This window comes from Danio rerio, chromosome 10, assembly GCF_052040795.2.
Source record: "Danio rerio strain M-AB ecotype USA chromosome 10, GRCz13ab, whole genome shotgun sequence".
Taxonomy (NCBI): Eukaryota; Metazoa; Chordata; class Actinopteri; order Cypriniformes; family Danionidae; genus Danio; species Danio rerio.
In genome coordinates this window covers 7,497,501-7,523,679 of record NC_141030.1, presented here as the reverse complement: position 1 = coordinate 7,523,679, position 26,179 = coordinate 7,497,501, and the positions used below count along the sequence as shown (strand labels likewise).

The 26,179-nt window shown below is 36.7% G+C and overlaps 2 protein-coding genes across 6 annotated transcripts in view; both read right to left on the bottom strand.

Moving 5' to 3' along the window:
• tln1 (talin 1) overlaps nucleotides 1-26,179 on the bottom strand; it is a 1,269,505-nt gene that overhangs the window by 111,976 nt on the left and 1,131,350 nt on the right. The gene's annotated exons all lie outside the window — the stretch shown is intronic.
• psd3l (pleckstrin and Sec7 domain containing 3, like) overlaps nucleotides 2,136-26,179 on the bottom strand; it is a 246,352-nt gene continuing 222,308 nt past the window's right edge. For 4 of the 5 annotated variants that reach the window (XM_087270097.1, XM_087270100.1, XM_087270098.1 and 1 more), the window contains 5 exons: nucleotides 18,073-18,143; nucleotides 13,718-13,875; nucleotides 13,334-13,478; nucleotides 10,690-10,833; nucleotides 2,136-4,900 (listed from right to left, as the gene is read on the bottom strand). In XM_087270097.1, coding sequence (XP_087126223.1) covers nucleotides 4,700-4,900; nucleotides 10,690-10,833; nucleotides 13,334-13,478; nucleotides 13,718-13,875; nucleotides 18,073-18,143 — 719 coding nt within the window. In that variant the 3' untranslated portion in view covers nucleotides 2,136-4,699. Of the gene's footprint in view, nucleotides 4,901-10,689; nucleotides 10,834-13,333; nucleotides 13,479-13,717; nucleotides 13,876-18,072; nucleotides 18,144-26,040 lie in introns of those variants that run through there. The other variant, XR_015500753.1, reaches the window with a different exon arrangement.

Below are 26,179 nucleotides of genomic sequence, written 5' to 3'. Positions count from 1 at the left end.
TCGAGTGACAAAAATCTGATTTATTTACAAAAAAGAAACTACAAAACAACAAACAAAAGCTCACATTAAATTAAAAATGACCATCTCTGTCAAAGACTACCTCCTAATCATTCTCCCTCTCTTTTTTAAATGGCGTGGTGAGAAAAATCAAAGGTTAAAATAGGCCAACCTTGACCAGCTGGCCCTAGTTTGGACATCTCTGATTTAGAGGTTGGTTAACAGGTAGATGTGGCTTCAACAGTAGAATCTGTCTGCTTTTTCTCATCCTCATGGCCAGGCAAATTAGTGTTTCCAGGAAATCCTTACCTCATCCATATGAATGTGATCTTCTCTGTCCACACTGGTGTGCGATGATGATCAGCTTCACAGCTTTCATTTAAAGCAATCAGGCCTTGTTACTTTCATTTCTAGTGGATGTGAAGGTTGAACTGCTGGTGTGTGCATTTTTCAGTTTACAATCACAGCTGTTCATATGGTGAAAACCGGCTTAATCAAAAAAAGAAAAAAGAAAAAAAGCACTGCTGTTGTATTTTCTGAAGCTGAAAGTATTTGTTGATGCTGTACAGAATCAAGACATAGATAATAAGCAGCTTTTGTGTTTCTGAAGAATGTCTGAAACTAGTCATCTAAACTCTATCACTGCTGTGAGACACCTTTGAAAATAACATCAGATTAAAACATGTATATATTTGACATTCACATTTCATTTATATTTTTAATACTGCCATCTTAACCATCCTTTCACATTTGTTATGCAACAATATAGTCATATTTACAGAGATGGGAGGTAACGAAATACATATACTTCATTACTGTACTTAAGTAAATTTTTCTGATATCAGTACTTTACTTCACTGCTTATTTTTCTGACAACTTCTTCTACTAACATTTTTACACAAATATCTGTACTTTCTACTCCTTAAATTTTTTTTTTTAAATCAGGCTTGTTTTCGGTTTAATGTGTTTTGGGCCGCAATCTATTATATTTATTGTTATTGCGAATATTGAACGCCTTTTTGATTTCATCGTTTTGCTGTGGTTGTGCGCCTGCGTGCCGCAGTGCATGGTTTTTTTTTCAACCTCACATCACGCGCCGAAAGTAGGGTAGGCTTACCATTGGGACGGCAAGAATGGCGAGCTTTGATGAGAGAGAGGGAATCTGTGATGTAAATATGACTGATGTTAAGTATATACCAGATACCAGATATATATATATATAAATAGATCTACTCATCTATTTACATCTTAGATTTCATATTCAACCTTTGATTAATTTATTTTAATGATCTGATTTTTCCAAATGCTGAAATTTATAACATTATTATTTTTTTATTAGAGGCTACATTATATTAAAACCAAAACGTCCAATGGGTGGCGCCAAATCTTTATCTTTGTCACTGAATTGTTTATTCAGATTCATTTATAATGGCTCATTTTTTTAAATTAATTGACTCGTTAGGAATGACTCGCTCAAATATTTCCTGTTAACCTCATTTGTTAGAGCTTCTTCAATGGGAATGCGTTTAAATCTTTGATTTCAATAGTAACAACATAAGAGATGTAAATAAAGTCTATCGTGTTCTGGATAATGTACAGGGAAAACCACTTTAGTTTTACATCAGGTTATTTTAGGTTACTGTATATGTAGGATGGCAGCTATTGTTCGTAACAGATGTAAAGTTATGTTTTGTGTCCAGGTAATGATAAATGGGGCAACTTTTTAAACAGTGTTACTGGACAATATTGTAGAGTGATGTTGGTTGACTTGTTTGAGCTGAAATTGGCCACAAAATCTTTACCCAAAAATGAGAAATGGAAGTTATTTTGTATAGATGTATATATGATGTGCAGTGTGGTTACCACTGTAAAAACTAAAACAGGTGAATACTTTATACTTAAGTACTCATTTCAGGCAGTACTTGTTTACTTTTACTTGAGTACAAAAGTGTAGTCAGTACTTCAACTTTTACCAGAGTCCTTTTAAACATGAGGATCTGTACTTACTTGAGTAATGGATGTACTTTTGCCATCTCAGCATATTTATACAATTATACATTAAATCATCATTTTTGTGGTCTCCCGACACAATCGGTTGTGGTCAGGGGCAAAGACACAAACGAGATGCAGATGCGATGAACGATTAAATACAGTATTTTATTCACTGAAGCCAACATTGTGTCCCTGATCTTTGTGGACAGGCGTAAGACACGCTCATGCCAACCGATCACAACCAAACTAATTCAGTCTTCAGAACACAGGGCGACAGGCATATTTAACAACATTTACAGGAGAAGTACAGCATCACAGCTAAAAAAAAAAAAAGAGAGAAAGTTCACTAGATCCGAGTTTGGACACCAAACGGCCCAACTGATGGCTAAGGCGCATTAAAACCAGCTGCTCTCCTTCAATACTCACACAATTGCATCTTGAGAGGAGGTCAAACATTACAGGGTTTGAGGAAGTAAACAGACAAAGATGACATCTGCGTGGACAAAAAGTCAAGATGTATACAATCAAGTTCAGCTCAGGGAGAAATAAACAACACTGTGGCATGGTAAACAAGAGTAGTTCGCACCCGGGAGATTAAAAGTCACACACAAAGCAAATTTTTCAGTCGAAAATATCATCTTAACACAGATATCTGACTCTTAAATGCTTTTAATTATGCAAGTCTGACTGCTTTTCATGTTGTTATTGTTTTCATTTTGAAGTCCACTTGCATGCCACCATCGCTTCTTATGATTTCCGTCCTATGCAAAATAATAACGAATGGAGATACTATTTAAAAGTACTACGACGTGCACTGTTAAAGGGTTAGTGCCAGAGTTACGTGTCACAGGAATCTATTTGGTCTGGAGAAGCGTGAACAAACAACATGGAACACTGTAGCACATAAAAGAAGAGTCCATATCTCTTCGCATGGCCTTTCACACTGATGACAGTTTTATAGTACTGATTACTATGCGAGTAAATACTGCTCAAAAATAATTTTTTGTTCTACACTTTGCAACAAATAAATAAAAATAAACATCATCTAAGTGCTAATTCTGTGTTCAGAACTGGACAGGAGAAATGACATGTCCTGCGATTTCACAGCAAGAAAAAAACAACAACAATCTATAAAGTCCATTGAAAGAGCTTGCAATAACACAACGTAGATATGAACGAATTCTTTCTATCTTTCAAATTCTAGCAAAAACATAATAATAAAGTGTCCTCAAAAAACATTTCAAGTAAACAAATGTCATTATAGACTTCGGGGACTAATATCTGTAAATGTGAACAGCTTTTCATATTCATATTCCTTTTTAAAAGCTCAAACGAGTAAATAGATCCACCGTGGACAATCTTTGTTGGTGTGCAATAAACAGCGTAGAACGTTCATATAGTGTTCACGACATGTCATCGGTAATGAAAATGTCATCTGAAATTCAAAGTCAGCATCACGAAAAGCAACCTGTTCTAAATTCTTCTACAAACCGTGTCTTCGAACAACCTAAACATGACAGCAAAAACACACGCGAGCACGGACAAACTAACACGACTTTACACGAGTGAAAATTGTACCTTCGGCTGTGTACCTTCAATAAAACCAACCATCCATTTGGTTATGCTTGGAAAAACCTGTGATATAATGAAGTGACATATCACTACCCTTTAGAAAGCTCTCTAAAAGAGTCAAAGGAACTAATAAAGTGCACTATAAATACTACCGTCATCTTTACAACAATAATGTTCTGAACTGAGAATTAAAAATTCAAATATATATATATGTATATATAAGATTATAAAATACACAAAAGGAGAATTGGCATTTACACTACTGAAAAAGCAGAAGTATACTCTTTACTTCAACAAACAGATAAAAAAATAGATGGCACAAACTGCACAGTGGATGACGTTAATGTCATCTCGCAGTCTGAAACGCCGTAACTCAGCAAGTACCTCGAAATCATCATTAGAAAATAATCTGCTTAGAGTTTCGGTCCATTGCTGTAACATGCTGGTACGATCCATTAATGAGCGTGAGTAGATGCTATATCGACAATTCGGTGGTTTGTTAGTAGGTGGTTAATAGTGAACTACATCAGCAACGACAACCAAAGGCTTTCGTGACAAATTCCGCATCGAATCCATGCATTAACAACCTGAAGGATCCTCAAAATGACCCTTTCTAGCGTTTCAGCTTATATCTGTTGCTCGTTTATATATTAAAATAAAAGTTAACGCTCTGAGTGAGACTACCGCGGGATATCTACTTGTGGACGTTTCCACTAACTTGAAGAAAATACTTCTCTTGAAGGAAAAGCAAATTAGGGGAACAGCACAATCAAGAGACAGTCATGTTCTCTGAACAAAAATCGCTAGCACTTTATTTTACAGTCACCATGTCCTACCCCTAAACCAAACCTTAACCCTATTAAGTCATTTCCTGTATACTGTAAGTGCACACACTGTAAAATAAAGTGCAACTACTAAATCTGGACACGCTAACAAATAAAAAAGAAAACCACACTATTTGCTCCACAAGAACCGGCTGGTCAAGGGAGACCTAGAGATGTACAACTTCCAATCAATTGATCAATTGACATTTTACACAAATGTTTTCTGATACAACTGTCGGCAGATAAATAAATTACATCAAAATACAGTCACGCGTGATATACAATGGCTCTCAGAAAGAAAAGCAGAACACTGCCTATGTAACCTTAGGAGTTTCAGGCCGGTAATCCTTCCGCTCGGACGTGTTGCGCTTGACTTTGGCGGCGGCCGGCTGGGAATCCTGGTTGAGAGAAGGGCTGGACTGCGACTTCTTCAGCGCTGCGTCGCCATCCTTCGCCGTCAGCAGCTCTTTCACCCCCTCTTTCAGAAGCTTCACGTACATCTCGTAACGGTTCTCCTTCAGAGAGAATTCAGAGAATCCATTAGACTCCATTATCATGTCATCACCTGCCGTGCAGACGAACGAGACGTGACTTCTAACAATAGCTCCGCTCCAAACCCTCGCTGCCAACACACGCAGTTACTGTACCTTTTAAATTAAATGCCACCTTGTGAGTGACTCATTGAAGTTAAGATACTATGGGTAAAACCACTGTTTGTTCATGCGGAACCCAATTTTGAACTTGTGGACAAAATAGACAATAGAGTTTGTTCAGCCCATGGTGAAAAAGCTGTCAATGTTTACATACCCTCACGATGAAATTTAGCTAACACTTTACTTTTAGTATGATTTCTCACTAGATACTGGCTTATTGCCTGCTTACTATTACCATATTGCCTGTTTAATAGTACCTACAAAGTATCATATTATTATGCATTGCTAATCAAATACCTGAACCCCTTAATAATTATTATTTCTATATTATACAAACAGATACACACCTATTAATAAGCAGCAAACTAGTACTTTATTGAGCTTTATTATTTATAAATAGAAGGACTTGAACATTAAAATTAAGTGCTACCAAAATGTATTCAAACACAAATGAACAATGTTCCAATAAAATGTTTATGCAAGCAATGAACAAAACATTTATTACAGTATTTGTTCATCTTTGTTAATGTTAGTAATGACAATAAAGTAACTTATTGATAGTTCATGTTAACCAGGCCCGGGGCCAGGATGTCATAACTGAGGTGGCATTTTAATCCCACTAGACCTGCTGATTTTGGTCTTTCTTGTTCATTTCATTTAGGCTATTTACTTATTTACTTTTTCTTTGCATTACTGCCTAAGTTACTGACGTAAGGCATTAATATACTTTTTTATAGTTGTAATAATATGCACAGTTTTGCAATTACTGATTTTATCAATGAAGGTAATGCAACTATACCGTTTACATAAACGCAGACAAATCATGGCTTTAGCGCCAAACGTGGGCTTTAAATCATATTTTATTCTTCTTATTTTTTCAGTCTTATTTAAAAAATATAATTGTTTAAAGTTTTAGGTAAAGACGTCAAACTATGCCCATGCATGCAAGCTAACCCACGGTTAGACTATTCCATAACCGGTAAATAAATATAGTGAAATCAGCATAACCGAGTCATCACGCTTCACGTAGCCTATTACCCAACCAATATCAGTGTTAGGAAAAAGTTGTATGTTAATCTAATGTCATTTAAGAAACTATTTAGTTACATTTTAAGGCATTAGTGTAGCCAGAAAAATAGGCTACCTAAAAAAAGAGAAATTTACAGTTATTACTATGAAAATTGGCTAAATTTTGGGATAACACACAACTCAATAGGCTAGACTATAAAGTTTTTTCATAATTTTAAAGGTAAAAATAAAGATTTATATTAGGCTATCATAAATGAGTTTTTTTTTTCGTGATATTGTCCAGTTGGCATTTGTAAAAACGTCATCATAAACCATTAGGTTACCAGGCCTACTCGTCATTTAATTATTTATTAAGCCTATTTTAATAACTTGTTTTCAGGTTACATTTTCATTTTGTAGGGCCATGAGCAACAAGTCAAAACCACATCAATATGCTAAATAGACCTACAATATATTTTCTGGTGTTTAATTTTGCATGAGCAAATAGCAGTATAGCCTAAATTACATATTTTTAAAAGATTTTCATTCAGTTTACCTGCAAATTTTCCTGTGAGAGGTTGCAAATCCACTTACACATGCACATGCACTGGCAGTTACGTCTCGGCTAAAATTAATGTAACGGCAGATTTCTTCTGTGTTTTTTCCATTTAGAGCTCAACAGAGTTGTATTTAAAGAATTAGTTCACTAAAACATGTAATGAATTAGGCAGCTCATCTTCATGTCACCCACTAGTCCAGTTTTCTCCCGTGTAAGTTGAGTGCACCTCAGCCGCCGTGTGTGCATTTTAAATGCTATATATGGGTGCACCCTGACCTGATGCGGGGATCAGATCTCTGGACTATAGGCCTAGCTTTAATCTCACAATTTAATTGCTATTTCATGTTATAAAATATCTAAATGTGTGTTCTGAAGGATGGAATGATGAGGGTGTTAGTAATTAATGAGAGAAAGAATTTTCAGTTTTGAGTGAACAAAACTGGAGGGGCACAAATTCTTTCTGAGGGGGCAGTAGAACAGGAGCACACAGTTATGTTTTGTTAAATAAGTTGAATATAAAATTTATGCTTCAAACCCGCCCAATTTTTGTCATCCTGCCTATGCCATTTTTTACCCGCACAAATTCAAACCACCCAATCTGGCAACACTGGTAGCAGCACAGAGTGTCTTGACAGATGTGGGCGTTGGGGAGAGTTGAAATCAAGTCAACTATATGGTAATGAGCTATGATGCGGTTCGGCAGCAAGCAGTCCACTACTTGAGAAGAGTCTAGAGAACAGTCCTGTGAACTTTGGTTTTGACCACAGTTGTTCCCAAGGGTTTGATTATTGCGGTTGTGGAATATCAAATTATTAATCATATTTTCTTACAGGGACATACATTAAAAAAGTTACTGGTAAGTTGATGTGCATTCATTTTATATACAGTTGAAGTCAGAATTATTAGCTCCCCTGTTTATTTTTTTCCACAATTTCTGTTTAATGGAGAGAAGATTTTTTTCAACACATTTCAAAACATAATAGTTTTAATGACTGATTTCTAATAACTGATTTATCTTATCTTTGCCATGACGACAGTAAATAATATTTGTCTAGATAATTTTAAAGATATACAGCTTTTATTTTATTTATACAGCTTAAACGGACATTTAAGACTTACCTAGGTTAATTAGGTTAACTAGGCAGGTTAGGGTAATTAGACAAGTTATTGTATAACAATGGTTTGTTTTGTAGACTTTCAAATAAAAAAAGATTTACCTTAAATTATTATTTTTTTACTAAAAGCTGCTTTTATTCTAGCAGAAATAAAACAAATAAGACTTTCTCCAGAAGAAAAAATATTATCAGACATACTGTGAACATTTCCCTGCTCTGTTAAATATCATTTGGGAAATATTTAAAAGAGAAAAAAAAAATTCAAAGGGGGGCTAATAATTCTGACTTCAACTGTGTGTATATAAAATTTTTTCTTTAAAAATACAGGAATCGCATGATAACTATAATGAAATTACAAAACAGTATTACTGTGTCAGAACATTTCAGACAAATAGACACATATTGGATAAGCAGAGAAAAGCCACACCACACACAACAACTTGATCTTCCATAGTTAAAGGAATTTAATAAAAAGCCTGCAACATTTTCACGCTAGAAAGCATGTTTTTTATGCGGGACTGTAACTGTTTTGCTCAACGGCCCCTTTAAATATGAGATCAGTGTAGCGAATTTTGATGCTCTCGTTGGACAGTTTTGTCGCCATGGCGGCCAGAGCTAACTTTGACGCTCTCGCTACCTTTGGTGTGAACGCACAGTAAGGATTATGACATGAACTAAATATTTTCTTTTATAAAAAGAAGAGCCACCTATATCTTGAACTGAAACGTTTCATTTAACTATCCTTTTAAACAGTGATATTTTTTCTATTTCTGTTAAAAGTATTGTTTGATTTACGTCCAAAATCAACTCAAAATGACAACAAACTACTGTGAATAGTATCTGTTATTATTTTCATAACTAAAACACAATATTTTTATATATTTGTGTTTTTATTCCGGTGAGCGTATTGGAAAGCATTCTGGGATTCATTAAATATTCATTAAAGATCCACGTTCATGAGGGTCTTTTATACCTCAGCTGTAAAACACACTGACTGGAGTATTGATCCTGTTTCAGGGCCAAAGCACTTTAATTGTTTTTTGTTTTGTTTTTTCACAGTGTTCTTTCTTTTATGGACTGTAACTGAAAGCTCATTAGCGTGGAGGTGTGTTTCTGTATGTAGATGTCCACAGATCTCTCCAGTTTACTGCTCAACACACTACAATACCAGTAAGATCATCAGAATTCAATAAATGGGGCTGTCTAATAGAGAGTAGACTGTACGTTTGTATATAAAAGTCTATTTATTTGTTTCTCAGTTTTGTATTCATCACACCTCCCCTGTGCTTGATGATGAGCCATTTTCCATCTGCTCAACTCGACTCACTCAACACAGCTGCACAAAAATGTCAGCATTCATTCAGCCTTATGTTGTTTGGAATCTGTTTGTCTTTGTTTTTCTTCCGTGAAACGCAGAAGATGATATTTCAATGAATGTTGCTCATTTTACTCAACTTTAATTCAGTTTAAAATACTTATGTCTTGGCAGCACGGTGGCTCAGTGGCTAGCACTGTAGCCTCACAGCAAGAAGGTCAGTGATTCGAGTCCCGGTTGGGTCAGTTGGCATTTTCTGTGTAGAGTTTGCATGTTCTCCCTGTGTTCGCGTAGGTTTCTTTTGGGTGCTTCAGTTTCCACCACAGTCCGAAGACATGCTCTAAAGGTGAATTGGTAAACTAAATTGGCCATAGTGTATAAGTGTGTGTGAATGCAAGAATGTATGGGTGTTTCCTAGTACTTTGTACTGGAAGGGCATTTGCAGTGTAAAACATATGCTGGAGTTGGCGGTTCGTTCCGCTGTGGCGGCTGTTGATAAATAAGCCGAGACTAAACCTAAGGAAAATGAATGAATGAATATTTATGTCTTACTTCTGAAAAACAAAAAATGTTTGGAAAATACTTTGTTTTTGTTTTTGTTTTAGTTTCTTCTTAACATTGAATGTAGTTTATTGTTAATGTCACTATAATTTATGTTTGTTTTATATGATTTAATACAATATTTAAAAAAAAAAAATATATATATTTTTTATATATGTATATATATATATATATATATATATATATATATATATATATATATATATATTGTATATATATATATTTTTTTGTTTTATTATATATATATTTTTTATATATATATATATATATATATATATATATATATATATATATATATATATATATATATATGTGTGTGTGTGTGTGTATGTATATGTGTGTGTGTGTGTGTGTGTGTGTATATATATATATATATATATATATATATATATATATATATATATATATATATATATATATATATATATATATATATATATATATATATATTTTTTTTTTTTTTTTTTTTTTTTTTTTACAGTCTATTGTTATTAATTAAAACTCTTTAAATAAAGTTGTTGTTTTTGGAAAATAATAGGTTTATCTTGGAGACACAAAATTTACCCGCATTTCTACGGTCACTTATAAGATTACAAGGATTATAAACCTTTTTTTTAATTCAGGAACACTAGTAACCTATTTTACATTATTTTTAAATAAAATTCACTAAATTCAATTTACACAATACAATTTTTTCTCCATCAACGCAATTTTGACACTTCTTAAAAACAAGTCAGGTGTGACTTATTTTGCATGCAATAAAGTGCATTAAAGTGGTTCAAAATTTGTTTTCAAAATTCATCTTCTTCAATCTTACAGCCTCTCGTATAGGAGTGCTGTTTTATTCTCTTCCTCTGACCTTAACTATCAATCCCAGCCAGAGAATGAAACGGCCTCTGCAAACGCATCTCCATCAATTCTATGCCAGTTCATCCTTGACAGTTCAGATGAGGAAACGTCAAAGACTATAAATGCGAGTCCCTGTGTGTCAGTAAATGCCGGAGCGAGGGGAAAATACGGCCAAGGTAAACCCAAGTGAACAACACACTACTTGACTGTCTTTCTTGCATCATAAAAAGGCAACAATGCCTACCTCAAATTCCAGGTAGTGCTCTTTCAAACGGTACTCATCGATCTCTTTGGCTTTGACCTTCTTGTCTGGAGGGTAGGATCTGTGCTCAGCTAACTCTGTAGAGACGTGCTTCAGCTTGGCCTCATGGGACTTCAGCTGCTCTTCCTGTAACACAAACATGCACGTCAAATGGTCACCAGTTATTAGAGACCTCGGAAAGACAAACAAACACCTGACCCATCTGAGACTAGTGCTCCTTGATTATGGAAAAATCATGATTATTTTTGGGCAATACTGTAATCATCCATAGGACCAAAAACTTTTAGATTGATTTAGGCTGCGATTACACCTATACGTATTCGAAATTATGATATGCCATGATTATAAAGCAGAATGGGTAACTACAAACATAGCAAAAAAGCTAAAAAATTCCTTCAGTCATGAGCGGTGAGTGATTTTGTCATTGTCTTTTGTTGTTTGATTAATAAATAATAAAAACAATTGTCAGCAGGAAAATAGCCATTGTCACTTAAAGAGCCACACAGATCTGATGTACGGTTACAAGTGTATTTCATTCTACTCTAAATTGAATAATGACAACAAACATTTAGACCCCTTTTTTACATCTATTTGATCATTTAGATCCGGGGACTCAATCTTAATTTACATGGGGGCCGCTGGAGGCTGAGTATGGGTGAGGCTGGGCCGCATCAGGTTTTCCACAAGAAATTAATTATTTATTTATTATTTATATTTATTATATATATATATATATATATATATATATATATATATATATATATATATATATATATATATATATATATATATATATATTTATTTTATATATATATATATATATATATATATATATATATATATATATATATATATAATTTATTATTGCTTATTTTTTTATCTTATTTTTTGTCAAAAAATAAAAATAAATAAAATAAATAAATAAAGAGATTTGAAAAGATTGAACTTTTTTACACAACGTAACATGAGAAAATAAACAAATTAGAAATTAATAAGAAAATAAAACAATCAGTAATAATAATAATAATAATTAGATTTACTGTTATTCGTTGTGCTTTTGTTACAGGAAAAGAAGCAACACTGTGTTGCTGTCACTTGTTTTGACTATTTTTCACTTTGATTTCTTTTCTGCTCACTGCGCGCGAAACAATAACCACCAACCAGAGTGATTGTAAACACAAGAAAGATGATTGGTTGAAAATATTGTTCAGGACCAACAGTTAAACATGCATTTTGCTTTAACTAGCGCATGGTAACTATCATTATGCGTGCGCGCACACACAATCCACACAGCATTCTCTGCACTAAGTTCGCTCTGTATTTTCAAATTCGCGTTAATGCCGCATCTATTACAATAAATATCGCAAAGAAAAATACAAATATCTGACATTTCCCGGAACATTATCCAGCAAGATCCTGCTTAAATTAAGCATTGATTTATATACATTTATATATTTATAATGTCCTGCTGGGCAGCAACTTAAACTATTTTTGAAGTGTTGTAAATGAAGTGCGCTGGGACGAATGTCTACGCATGCCCAATAGAAACGAGACAGCCAGCAGGCACGGAAGAAAACATTCCATGGCAACGCTGCTGTTGCTTTCATTTATTGGGAAATGTTTCTCTGCCTGCGTAAAGTCCAGCTGATGTCCCGCCCTCGAGAGCCATTTACCCCACCGTGATGGGTGGGTTCGTTCATCCCCACAGACAACGCTGTAAAGTGTCATACATATCAAACTTGCAGACGCACTGACTTTAAACTTTCACATAAGGGTGAGGGCCACAAACTATCATCCTGCGGCCCACGAGTTTGAGACCACTGATTTAGATGCACTGCTTGAGCTATAAATTAAAAGTTATCAATGACAAGTCAAACTATTATTTGTTGCTCTTACAGCTAGAATCTATAACAAGACTTTGGTCAGGTAGTGTACATTACAATTTGAACGGCATCTACGCTTATGTTAGTCTGCTTTTCCTTATCCCAAGGTCTCCATAATTCTGGACCAGGCCGTATCCTGAGCAGATGCTGTGGTGGTCATGGAGGATTGAAGAGCATAAGACTGATTTCTGAAAGAACCCAGTGACAGACGAGTCTCCGCATTGATCCTGTAGGCCAGTCTGAACACCCACTAGTGACCTACCCACACCTGCAGCTTCTCCACGATGGATGTCCAGAGTTCTCCAGCTCCGGCATCTAGACTGTAGCTCTGCACAAGAAGTTTGGCCAGAGGAGAAATGGTCATGCCAAACTGAGCCTGGTTTCTTCTCATGTTTTGTCAATTGGTTAAGTTTTGTTCCTTGCCACTGGCTTGCTTGGTTTGGGACTTGTGGAGCTGCGCATTGATGGATTTGCACTTTAGTGTTTGGACTTTCAGCAGTAAAAATAAACCACACAGAACTAAACTAAACTGAACTTCAACTCTGAAAACTGAACTAATACTGTTTCAGTTTACTAGAAGCTGCTTTGGCACAGTCTACGTTGTAAAAGTGCTATACAAATTAAGATGAATTGAATATGAATGTGGACTGCTGGAAAGGGATGCAGTATATGTGATTGTTTTTTTTTCATAATTGATGGAGGCCAAAATCCATACAGAATTTTAATTAATTGCACAGCCCTACCTGAGACATTCGAGTGGTGGTCGCCGGCAGCAGCGGACGGCTGAATTTCTTCTGAGAGCCAATGGCAGCAGGGAAAGATGGGGCAGAAAACATGGCCGCCACCGAGTTGATTATTCTAATCCAAGACTCCATTTCCTCGGGGCTCCTGCAGAAAAGAGATTTTATAAGTTCAAATGAGGAGGCCACGTTAGTTGTGCAAACTCACAGGATGAGATCAGTCATCCTTAAGAAAGAAATAAAAGGTCTGCAGGCGGACCAATTGAAGAGATAAATGAGCTTTAATTGAGCTTGAACTGAAGCATGAAATTAGATTTGGAGTTGGGAACAATGTTTCAGGCCTGTTCCTCTGCTTTAGATGTGCAGGTGTCTGCGAGCGGCTCTTACTGGGCCTGGAAGAGGAAAACTCTCCAGTCAGCAGTCTTGAGCTTGAGGACATTGGGCTTCTTCTCGTAGTCCATAGCCTTGATGGCGAGAGCGTGATGCACACTGATGGCATTCTTCAGATCGTCCTCTGATAGGGCCTTCTCCGGCTTATACTCATCCTGCAAAAACAAACACACACAGCATGCACGGTGAACAATGGCTGAGGAATTTAACATTTATATCTATTCAAGAGTTCACACTTAGCTGATGATTGATTATAAGCTTGTTTGACATGCTGTCCAGGGAGAGAGCCCTGAGCTCAAAAGTTCCTCAAGCCCTGGGCTCCCTCTTGTTTGCAGGGCGAGAGAGTAGATTGAGCTCAGGTAGATCTCAAGAAATCTCCCGCTTATTTGTGGCTTATGACGAATTGCTTTATGAGGGAAAAATACTATAGGCTAGGAACTTGACTATGGTGCCAATTTGGCTTGGTCAATTTACTTATGATGCAGGTCTTTGGAGGGTGGGAAGAAACTGGGGAACACGGGGGAAGCATGGGACCCACGCAAGCACGAGAACAAGCAAACTCAGAAATGCCAACTGGCCCAGCGATGTTCTTGTTGTGAGGCAACAGTGCTAACCACTGGGCCACCATGCCGCCCAATCTATAAAAAGGGGGAGGAATAGGGGAGGAAAGAGGGATTCTTCAGGTCGAAGACGACTGTGGTATGAAGACTATGGTCATTTATAGTGACTTAGGAATCGTCTGATTGGAGAATCATGTATTAGTTAATGCAGGACCAGCTGTGGTCAATCATAAGCCTGTGATTCTCTCGAATTAAGTTTATAAATAAACCTTACTTAATTTCATTTAACACTAGAACCATTAGAACAGGCACAGCGGTCACTCTGACCATTCATATATGACTGGAGTGAATTGAATTAGTCACATTAAATTTATATTCAAAACTTCTATTGAGGATTAAGCTTTGAATGTCTTTCATTATACTTCATGAAGTAATTACCATAAAAATAAGAGTTATTAGACTGCCCCAGGAGGTGCGTACCTCACTTTGTCTGGCAAGTAAGAGAGCTAAGTTTTTCACCACAGCGAACATGAGCTGTTTTTGAAAGTTTTAAAAAGTTTTTTTTTTTACTCTCACTGCTGGGAACCATTAAAATGCATTAGATAAATCACAAAGGGCAACTGTTTCAGGTAAAAATGGTCTTCACCTTCATCTTTGATGAAAAGGAACCAGAGACATTATCAAAATATTCTATGTGACTTCATTGTTGTGTGTTTACTACAGGCAGTTCAACATATTGACATTAGAATTAGCAGCGTAATGCCTCATTCACACTAGCAGCGACTTTGTAGCTGCCTGTAGTTCTGGGTGGCAACCTGCTGTAAATGCAGGTCTGTGTAAGTATATACAGGGATAGACAAAAATAAATTGAAATGTATTTTAAAATAAAATACCAAATACCTCAATTTTACATGCATCAAAACAAACTACAAAATAACAAGTATCAAAATAAAATACTGTATTTTGAAAATACTACCAAATCTTTTTCCAAGGGAGCATCAAATTTCTTCACAAACCTTCTATCAATAGGCCTATTCAATCAATCTCTTCATCAATAAACTGACATAGTGAAATAAACGGTATATTATATCAATGATTGTTGACTTGCTGCTAAATATACATAAACCATTTGCCAGTTACTTTCTTTATGTGTGTTGCATAATTTCTATCAATACTCCAATCATTGACCACCCTCCTCAATATTAGTCACTTTTCTGTTCTGATCTCAAGCCAAACTGAGAAAACTCCAATCTTAGGCTGCATTTTTATTATGTCATCATGTAGACTTCACACAAAGTATTTTACAGTATTTAAAAATTCAAGACACTTAAGTATTTTAATACAAAATGTTAACACATTTTCATAAACCCCATTGAATGCAAATTATAAAATACTATTTTGTATTTGAAATACGTATTTGAAATACTTGTATCATCAATACTGCAAATCCCTGGGTATATACAGCACGAATACAACTGGCCTCTGAGTGAGCTGAGAGAGGATCACGTGAGCTCTATCGGTGCTCCTTTTGGCTGACGCTCAAGAAAGTCGCTTTTCATTTGCATAAAGTTGAAGGATTGTCAACATTGTCGCGTTGCTCAACACACCAACGCCAACGGTTGCTCGAGTAGACGGAGCGGTTTGAAACGAGCGGTTGCTTGTCACTGTGCTGCTGCGAGTCACTCGTAGTGTGAATAAGGCTTAACACATAAGTATGATACTGCCTATAAACATGCACTCTATCCAATGTGGTAGAAATGTGTGAAGTAGCTTATTTGTGCACAAAAGTGCTCTTGAAGCTTTGTATGACCCCATTTAAACCAATGAAGACACATGAAATGTTTCTGGTTACCTTTTTGAACTTTGTCTTGAAATTGTTAATTCATTCATTCATTCATTTGCTTTTCAGCTTAGTCCCTTTATTAATCTGGGGTCGCTACAGCGGAATGAACCGCCAACTTATCCAGCACATGTTTTACGCAGCAAATGCTCTTTCAGCTGCAACCCATCTCTGGGAAACATCCATACACACCCATTCACAGTTATACACTATGGACAATTTAGCCTACCTAATTCACCTGTACCATATGTCTTTGGGCTGTGGGGGAAATCAGAGCACCCATTCACACTTATACACCACGGACAATTTAGCTTACCCAATTCACCTGTACCGCATGTCTTTGGACTATAGGGGAAATCAGAGCACCCGGAGGAAACCCAAGCGAACGTGGGGAGTACATAAAAACTCCACACAGAAATGCCAACTGACCCAGCTGAGGCTCAAACCAGCGACCTTCTTGCTGTGAGGCCACAGCACTACCTACTGCGCCACCACGTCACCTTCTTGAAATTGCTGCAACCTATTAACAAAGGTCTTGGGGATTGGAATGACTTGAGAGTTGTTTTGCCTTTGAAAATCAGTGCATGCTCGAACCAAAAACTCCCATTTTTATGCAAACCCTTCCCTCTTTCCCTTCCCCGACACTCCCACCTAAACAGAGCTGGACTCATCCACTTTCCTGACTTTTTGCAAACTAGAGGTGTGAAAACCCCCTGCAACAGGAGGGGTGGGGGGTCATGACCCTTTAAAAGTACAGTATGAAATTTTCACAGCTAGAGAGTGCACACTCACGACAAACAAAGATGCATTTTGATGACGTGACTGAGTGTGGAATCATGGGAGTTGTCATCTTCATTAAATCCAACAAGACTCCTGCAGAAATCACGGTCATGCATGAGCTACTCATTCATTCCTTGTCTGTCAATTCAAAATGTACTATTTTGGTAGTATGAAGCAAAGTAAAGTTGAAAACCATCGAAGAGTAACAAAAGTGTTGAAGCAATTCCTGATGAGAGACGCACATGACGCGACACGAAAGCAGCAGAGCTTTTATTATGCCACAGCCCACTGCCTCCACTTCTTCTGCTCGTGATCATGTGTAGATAAAGCAGCACTGTTTTATCATACTAAATAGATTTAACCGTTCTGTTATAATGTTTGCTCTGTGCAATCTAATAAAACACACAACATATTAAAGCAGCTGTGCTGTTTCAAATTTATCTGTAAAACCAAACCGGAACATCAATGAATGAAGCCATTATAATGGTCACATGTTTGTCTTGCTAGTTAAAATTGTTTTGAACATTCTTCATAACATTTGAGATGATATAAGTAGATAAGTCAGCAAAATATAAAACTGTTCTAGTGGTTTTTGGATAATTTTAATGAAAATAATCTTACACTTGTGATTTTAAGTGTACAAAAACAATACGTTTGGTGTACTGCGTTTCGTACAAAGTAACACATCAGTTTGAAATGATAATGAGAAAGCCATCAAGCATATTTCCTGTTCCTCTGATGAGAGTCATTGGTGTGATTGCTGCACATGAGTAAATGGCACATCATTAGCTGATAATGCCATGGAAACCTGTGGCTGCGGGTACAAGCAGTCACCAGCACAAATGCATGAACAGGTACGGCCTTCCTCCACGCCAATATTTCATGCCTTAGACTTCTGCACGACTGCACTGCTAAGCAACTAATGCAAGTTCAAACGGAGCACATAAATAAACTATTGTAATGGAGAATGTGGGCGCTGGAACGCTTTTTTTTCTTTGACGCCTGCTGAAAAGGTTTGTCAGTCCTGAAATAAATGTGAATGTGATTACTTTTCGCAATTGGAATCTCCTTGAGGAGAAATTGAATTATTATCGACAATGTTTGTGGGAAATGATGGAAATTTGATTAATCAGCAGTGTGAGGAAGGAAAATGAAAGAGGGAATCAACAAACCTTCTGCAAGTAGAGGATCATGCCTTTGAGAACAGCATAAAAGGTTTTCCAGCCTCGCTTTCCTCTTGGAGCTAGAGAAAATACAAAGAAATAAGTATATTAAAGTCATTACAAAATATAATCTGCGTAATAATGATGCGCTACTCTTTGTCATTTAGTCACAGTTCACAGTGACCTAAGCTGTTTGGCCAGAAAGGACTAATAAAAGTAGATTTTTACATGGAACAATGGTGCTAAGGAACAAATCTAAAGTAATCTTTGTAGAAACTATATATTCTGTAATATTATTTATAAGTTGCACCAAAGCAATATCCGTTTACCTACTTTATTCTTTAAAATGCATATTTAACCTGGTTCAACTTATAGCCCAATCCCAATTCTATTTTTGTACCTCAACCCCTTCCCCTTCCTATTGGTCTTTGAAACAGAAGTGAAGAGGAAGAGCCTCAAAATTTAGCCCTAAGAAATGGAACAGCACTACAACACCTGCACATGTCATCATATGTCATCAGTGATCTCTTGCTTTATATGAGATCGACGATGGCGACTACTATAGTGATTCCAGTTGAGTTATTTTTTGGTATTTATCTGCAGGAAATCACAGAAGGCAATGATATCATGTTGTGATAATGATATAATATGGTAATAAGATAGTAACTGTACTGTGTATTTACACAGTAGCCGGTAACACTTTACAATAAGGTTCATTAGTTAATGCATTTACTAACATAAACTAATCATGAACAACACTTTTACAGCATTTATTAATCATAATTGAACATTTACTAATGCATTATTGACATGCTTGTTAACATTAGTTAATGCACCATGAGCATTAACATGAACTAACAATGAACTACTGTATTTTCATTAACTAACGTTTACTAACATGAACAAATACAGTAGTAGATGTATTGCTCATTATTTGTTCATGTTAGTTAATGCATTAATTAACATTAACTAATGAACCTTATTGTAAAGTGTGACCCAGTGGCCATTTTCATGTATTCATCTATGTAATTCATCTATGTAAACACATGAAAACAACATTAACATTATAGCAGACACTGTAAAAAGCCCATTCTCAGCCACTAGACTCTTCTGACAGGGGATTTGAGAGTCATCGAGTGACAGAATATTGTGGGACTGCTATACATGTGTTATTAATTGGAATTATAGATGGTGAAATTTGGTGTTGTTAAGTGTTAAGTTGTTAAGTTTTTTAACTAATTTCGAGAGGAGCACGTGATATAATTGACTGCAGCTGGCCACCTATCTACACTCATTAGTTAGCCAATCAGATCTTTCCTAACTCACTATAAGTAGCCTAGCTAGATATTACTCCCTTATCTTCGTTTTCCGAAGAAACCCCCCATCCACCCCCTTTCTCCTCCTTTTCTCCTTTACAAAAAAAGGGGAGCTCTCGAGAACCACCTGGGGCCTCATGTATCAACGCTGCGTACGCACAAAAACTTTGCGTACGCCAGGTTTCACGCTCAGAATCGCTCACGTTTGGATTTACTAACAATGAACTGAACGTGGGAATGTGCGCAGGTTCACGGCAGCTTTCTGGCAGGCGTACGCACATTTTTTGTGCGTGTCTGTTTTATTTCCATTGGCGACTCCTAGAGGCAGTTGTGTTAAATTCCTCTCTACAAAGTGTCTGAGCCTTGCAATGGCAGCTGTATGAGACGGGTTCATATAGTAGGTATGTAAGATTTCCATACCATACAGTTGACCAGCTAAACATTAAAGCACAATTTGCAGCGGTCGCCTGTTTTCCCAATGTAATCTGAGCTATCTACTGCACGCACATTGCTATAAAGACACTATCTGAAGAAAAATTTGTATGCGTGAATCAGAAACATTTCCATTTAATAAATGTGCAAATAAAATATGATGCACAAACTTATTAATGATTCCTACTTGTCTTTCTCGTGATAAATAGTGGGCAAAATCTGATATGTAGCGGGAAAAAAAGAAGAAAGAATTCATCAGACGCTGGATTCGAACCGAGTTTGTGCTCGAACGTGTCAGTTCATGCTTACATGCTTCTTATGAGGTGCGCCACTGAGACTGCTAAGGGAACTGTAACATTTTGCAGATATAAACCACACTATTTCTTTTTAAAATGCACTCAGTGCGATGTTCAGACCCAACTGTGTTAACCGTATCAGCTAAACTCTCCCACTCTATTTTTTTCTTTTGTTGTTAATTCCGGAGAACAAACTTGCAAATAACACCGCTTTTCTCCGTTCTACCTCCGAAAGCAGCACCTCCAATTCACATTCTGTTCAAAGTTTCTCTTTTTGTTTGATTTTGCCTTTGCTATTTCGTTGGGTTTTTCCATTAGCATAGTCATTAGCATATTCATACGGGGGAGGAGGCAGGGAGGGGTTTTGCGCTCGTGCATGTTGCGCTCAGTTTCACGTTCATTCGGATGTACAAAAGAATATGCGTGAGATTCGGCGTACGCAGTGTTTCATACATCTGAAATTTTTTCTGCGTACGCACATTTACAGCTTTGTGCGTACGCAATGTTTTAGTAAGATTTCCACGCAAGTCTTTGTACATGAGGCCCCTGATCTCTCACATGCTCGATGGACCTGGCGGGAGCCCTGGGCTCAACTATCTCCGAGCTCAGGGTTCTCTCCCGGGACAGCATGCCAAACCTGCTTACAGTTGTCAAGCAATATCTAAGTGTGAACTCTTGAAATGTTGTTAAATGTCCGCAAATGAGTGATAATCTCCTGGGCCCGTTTTTTCAAAAGTAATCCACTAGGATTTTGGATAAGGGATTGGATCAAATCCTGAAAATGGGTTTTTCAAAAGAAAAAACAGATTACATAATCGGATTAGATCACGTAATCCAATCTTGGTTTTGATCCGGATCAAACCTTTAGTTTGGGTTTTTCAGACCTTTTTTGTAGGATCTGGATCACTTTGATCCAAAAAACGTGGATTAAACTGATCCTATCAGAAGGGTGGATTTAGCGTTGATTTCATGGCCAAAATGGAATGAAAACTTAAAAAAATTATTAAATAAAACTATATTTGGATCATGCAGTATCTTACGAGATATACTATTTATTCATAAGGTTTTAATTTTATTTGTTCATCTGTCAGGCTATAGTGATTATTGGCTTTAATGTATTTAGACTTTCAATATAGGCCTACAGCAAAATAGAAAGAGTTTGGCCTCATAAAATAATCCCCCAAACAGCTGTCAAAATTTACCAAAAACAATACATTTTATTCTGTTACTATATTTATATACAATTGTAAAAAGAGACTGGGCAGAAGTTCAGCTTCATCTGGCAAAGGAACAACTGACTCTGACCAAACTGCCGCAAACCAAGACCACACTTGAGATCTGCCTCCTAAAGAATACACTCAGACAAGCTGCTCCCTCCACATCAGATGAGGAAGTCTGACATTATTGTTGAGGTTTCAACATTTTCTTTTTTTTTATTCAATACATCTATATTTAAAACTTATTATAAAGACAGATCTCAGATGAGCGGACTGCTGAAAGAGGATGTGGTGGGGTTTTCTTGCTTTTATTATTTATCATTATAATTATTTTATTATTTATAAAATGTTCTTAGTTTTCATTTCAAATAAAAATAAAGTTATATTGACCCCACACTGGCTATTCTACTTGTTGCTCTTTACATAGGCCTATCTATCCATCTACATTGTGATTGAGCGCTGGTAATCCAGATTTAGTGTTCCTGAAAAGTTCCTATCCGGATCAGATAGATCCAATCCAATGTTGCTTTGAAAAACTGGCTCAAAAAGTAAGCTGGATTACGTGATCACGGATCGCAAAAACAGGATTACTAAATCCGGATCAATTTTTTCCGGATTAAACCTTTTGAAAAACCGGGCCCTGGAAATCACGCAGCTCCCTCCTAATCCTCAAATAAGTTGCGCACCCGTCTCACCCGCGGATCCCTCCTCGCTCTTCAGACACGTCGCGCACACTCTGTCTTAGCGAAGTTATTAAAGATAAATAGGCAAGTTTTGTTAATTAGACAAAATTCTGTAACCAATCAAAAAGTAAAATAAATTAAAAAAAATAAAAATAAATAATAATCTTAATGGGGGCTAATTATATTGTTCTTAAAAATAAAAACAACATGAAACTTTTATTCAAGACAAACCAAAATCAAATAAAAATAGGACTTTCTCCAGAAAAAAAAAATATATTATAGAAAATATTGTGAAAATGTCCTTGCTCTGTTAAAATTTCCCAGGAGGGAAATTACGTTCAACTGTATGAGTAAAGATGAATAATTACAGTATTAGTATAAACTGTAGAATCGGATGAATTATTTAACTAAATAGAAACAATTTTCTAAATAATAATATAAATACCAACCTATCAACATGATATTGTTCAATATTATTCAATAAAATTACAGATCTAAATTTAGATGTAATAGAAGCAAACCCCTGGGAAAGTCAGCTCATAATGCTTTTTGTAGCTCAACATCATTTGTTCAATCACTTTTACAGTACATAAAAAAGCAACATGACCATCCTTTAAACAGCTTTTGTGGTTCACTGATGTAGGAAATTCGTATGGGTCTGGAATGGTTTGAGGGCGAGTAAATGATGAATGTTCTGAAAGGGTCAATTGTAGGGTGAACATTTTCTTTTCGGAGTGAAACATTTCAGCGCTCTGTTCCACCTCTGAAGGGCATTACTTACATTTCATATGTCAAATGACTCCCCTGACAGTGTGTCTGTAGGACAGCTTTATTTACGGCAGTGCTATAGGAGCTTTGGGAATCTTCCAAAAGCCTTTACGCCACACACAGACTGAGTTCTGGGAAGCGCTGCGTGTCTTACTGATGGCACCTCTGGGACTCGGGCCTGAATGCTCTCAGCATGTGATGCGGCAGATCACTAAAGCCCTGCTGTTTTTATCCTCATTGCAATACTGCCACGGACGCGCTCATTAGACCACATTGGCATGGCTGGTATTGAAGACTGGAGTGTGCTGTGCCCACTAAACTGCCAGCGCTGGACAGTAAATCACAAAGCAGTGGAGGGTAGTAGGTTACCACTTCAGACAGTTCACCCTGTTAGACAGGTTTAAACATAGACTTCTGTTCTAACATTTGTGCTCGTGCTTCATAAACTACTTGACCTAAATAGTAATCGGAAATAGAATAGGTACGTCCCAAATTTTAGTATGTACAAATGAGTATTTCAAAGTTTCCAGTAGAAAATTGTGTGTATTTTAACTGCTAATATCGCCCAAAATATACTGTGTGTTGGATGTGAATTTGATTAAAAACAGGGATGAAAGTTGAAAGTTTCAATTATTAGTTCGTTTTAGAGTAATCTATAATCTAGTGTGCTCAAAAAAAAAGCTTTTAAAAGATAAAAGCATTCAAATCCTATTAAAATTTCCATTTAAAAGATAAAAGCATTCAATTTTTGGGGTTTGTCACTTCCGCGAAAGTAAATTAATGTTTGTTTGTTTTTTTAACTACACCTCATGCTGTGTTCACACCAGACGTGGAACGGGCGGATAAATTGCGCTATTTGCGCGTAAACAGCTGCATGAACATTTGAGTTTACTTGCTTCATTTGCACCTCAAGTCAAATTCACTTCAGAACAGACGCGGATTCGCGTGATGGACAGGGCTTCTGTCTGCCTGGTGACTCTAGCTTCGTTGCTAAATTGCTAACATGGATTTTATTAAGAAAATAAAATGTTTATGTGTTTTATGAAGGCTGAACAGCATCGATACGTTTAGGGCCGTGTCTGAGCCACTAGATCCTTTAAGAGCTCTATGAGCTCATAAACTCCTCCAGAAACTTCACCTGGATGATGGAGGCTTTCAGCTGTGCATCTGACTAATCCAGCCCAGTTTGATGAACTGTTGTCGGTGTCGGCTGGAGGATTTTCCCCGGGACACCAAGAACATGCGTAACTCACAATCACGCCCCCACAAAAGCAAGCTCCTGATTGGTTAACACGGTGCGAATGTCCGCTTAAGTTCAGATTTTTAAATTCGAGCGATTTGCAAAAAACGCTCAATTCACGACGCGTAATTCGTACAGATTGCAGCATTCACGCAGTGCCATTTGCGCAATTCGCGTCAATCACGCAGGGCAATTCGCGCAGTTTGCGCAGTGCCATTCGCATGCATCGCGCAGAAGGATGTCTATTCGCGCGTTTGCATTGACTTAACATGTAAATCACTTGCGATTGACGCTCCTTCCGCGTCTGGTGTGAACACAGCATCATTCTTCAGTTGCTCATCAAAAGTCGTGATCAATCAAATGCTCCCAATAATCACTCTTCACTTTCACAAGCGGCTTCTGTGACACTTTTTGCCTCCATCCACCCGGTCAATCGTAACATAATCCATTTTTGTTTTTTAGCTTTTTGTTTTTAAAAAAACTTATTTGAAGCTAAACTAAGTTTTTAAACAAAACTTAAAAATCAACAAAATGATGATAATCAATTATTTACATTTAATATGTTTTTTTATCCATTTTGTAAAAGTAATTCATTTAATTTAAAGCAGACCATAACACTAGGATGACAAACTCTCAGTATTTACCTTTTTACCCTCACACACACACACACACACTCTTGCTGTACAAGCTGTAATCAGTTCATCTCTTCAAACAGACACAAACAGCTCAGCAGGTTTTGTAGTGTATCTAGAATCTCATTAGGAAGGGGAAATAAGTGGACATAATATATGACAGACTACAGCCAAAATCCCATTTCACCATGTGTGCTTGCCAAAGCTCTGAATCACACCTGCTTTATCCTCGATCACATTACACAGCATTTATTTAATGATCTTTCCAATCATTTCCTGCATACCCACAGGCTTTAGTTATGAAGAGTCGTAAATATATAACCTACTTATCAGAAAGTCTTTTAATTACAGCAAAAACAAATAAACTATTACAAAAATAACCGTTTATTCAAATAACCTGAGCTACTTTTTAGCTAAATGTATCTTTAGTTTAAAAGAAAGAAATGCTTTTATCATAAATCATAGTTTTTTAAGGGTTCATGACTGGCAATTTGCAATATTGCATTATGTTCCTTGAGGTAAATTTTTTTGTTAAAGAAAAATTGTCATATAATAGCAAAAATGAACCTTTTTTTCTCTTATTTTGACCTTCAATTACGTAAGCTCTGATTTATTGGTGGATGTCCTTTAAAAGTAGTCAGAAATGGCCCACACTTATTTCTATATTCAGTGCAACTAGAAATGGTCGACATCGCCCAACCCTAGGCTATTCAATTGCCGAACCCGGCCCCCTTGGCAATTTGTTCCAGCCCTCCAAGTAGTGTGACCAAGACATCAAGAACAAATTCAGTTCAGTCGAAAAACATCTGCTATGGTTATGAAGTGACGGCCGTCTGTTCAATACAGCAAGAGCTGCAGTTGAAGTCAGCGCGTGGTGTGAGTCACCTGACATTAAGCGAGTGGTGCGGGCAGCAGAAATCTTTTAGATATGTTTGTAGAGAAGGCCTTTTGTACAATGCACTGATATTGTTAATAGGGATGCAATGATTAGTTGATTTCATTATTAACCGCGCTTTAATTCATTACAGTTAATTAATCGTAAAGGCTTCTCAACGTTGCGTTTCTGTTGCACGGAACAAAAAATTGCTGAGACAAAAAAAAATTTATGCCATTTCTGCGCTAGTTTCAAGCTTATACCGGGGCTAATACGCACGCACATTTGAATAACTATAGCAGCAGGCCGTTCACATATTGCGTGTTTTCCCATGCGCAAGTTATTATTTCCAATAAAGACGTGCGCATATTGGGAGTGGTGCTTGCACGGCTAGTGGAGCAGATCAGACACTCTTTCCCTCCAGGTGCGTATGAGAAATTCCCTTCACGATCAGTCATCCCATGACATCTACGATGAGCGCTGTTTCCCAAAGCAGTCACAAGTGAAGCTATAACAATATTTCTTTTCTTAATTATTTCAATGTTTATTTTTTACTTCATGTCACTTTCAATAAACACTGATTCTTGCAGACCACTAGGCTACATTATTTAAGGGCTTTCGTTATGACATTGATAGGATCAAACGAATATTTCCTTTC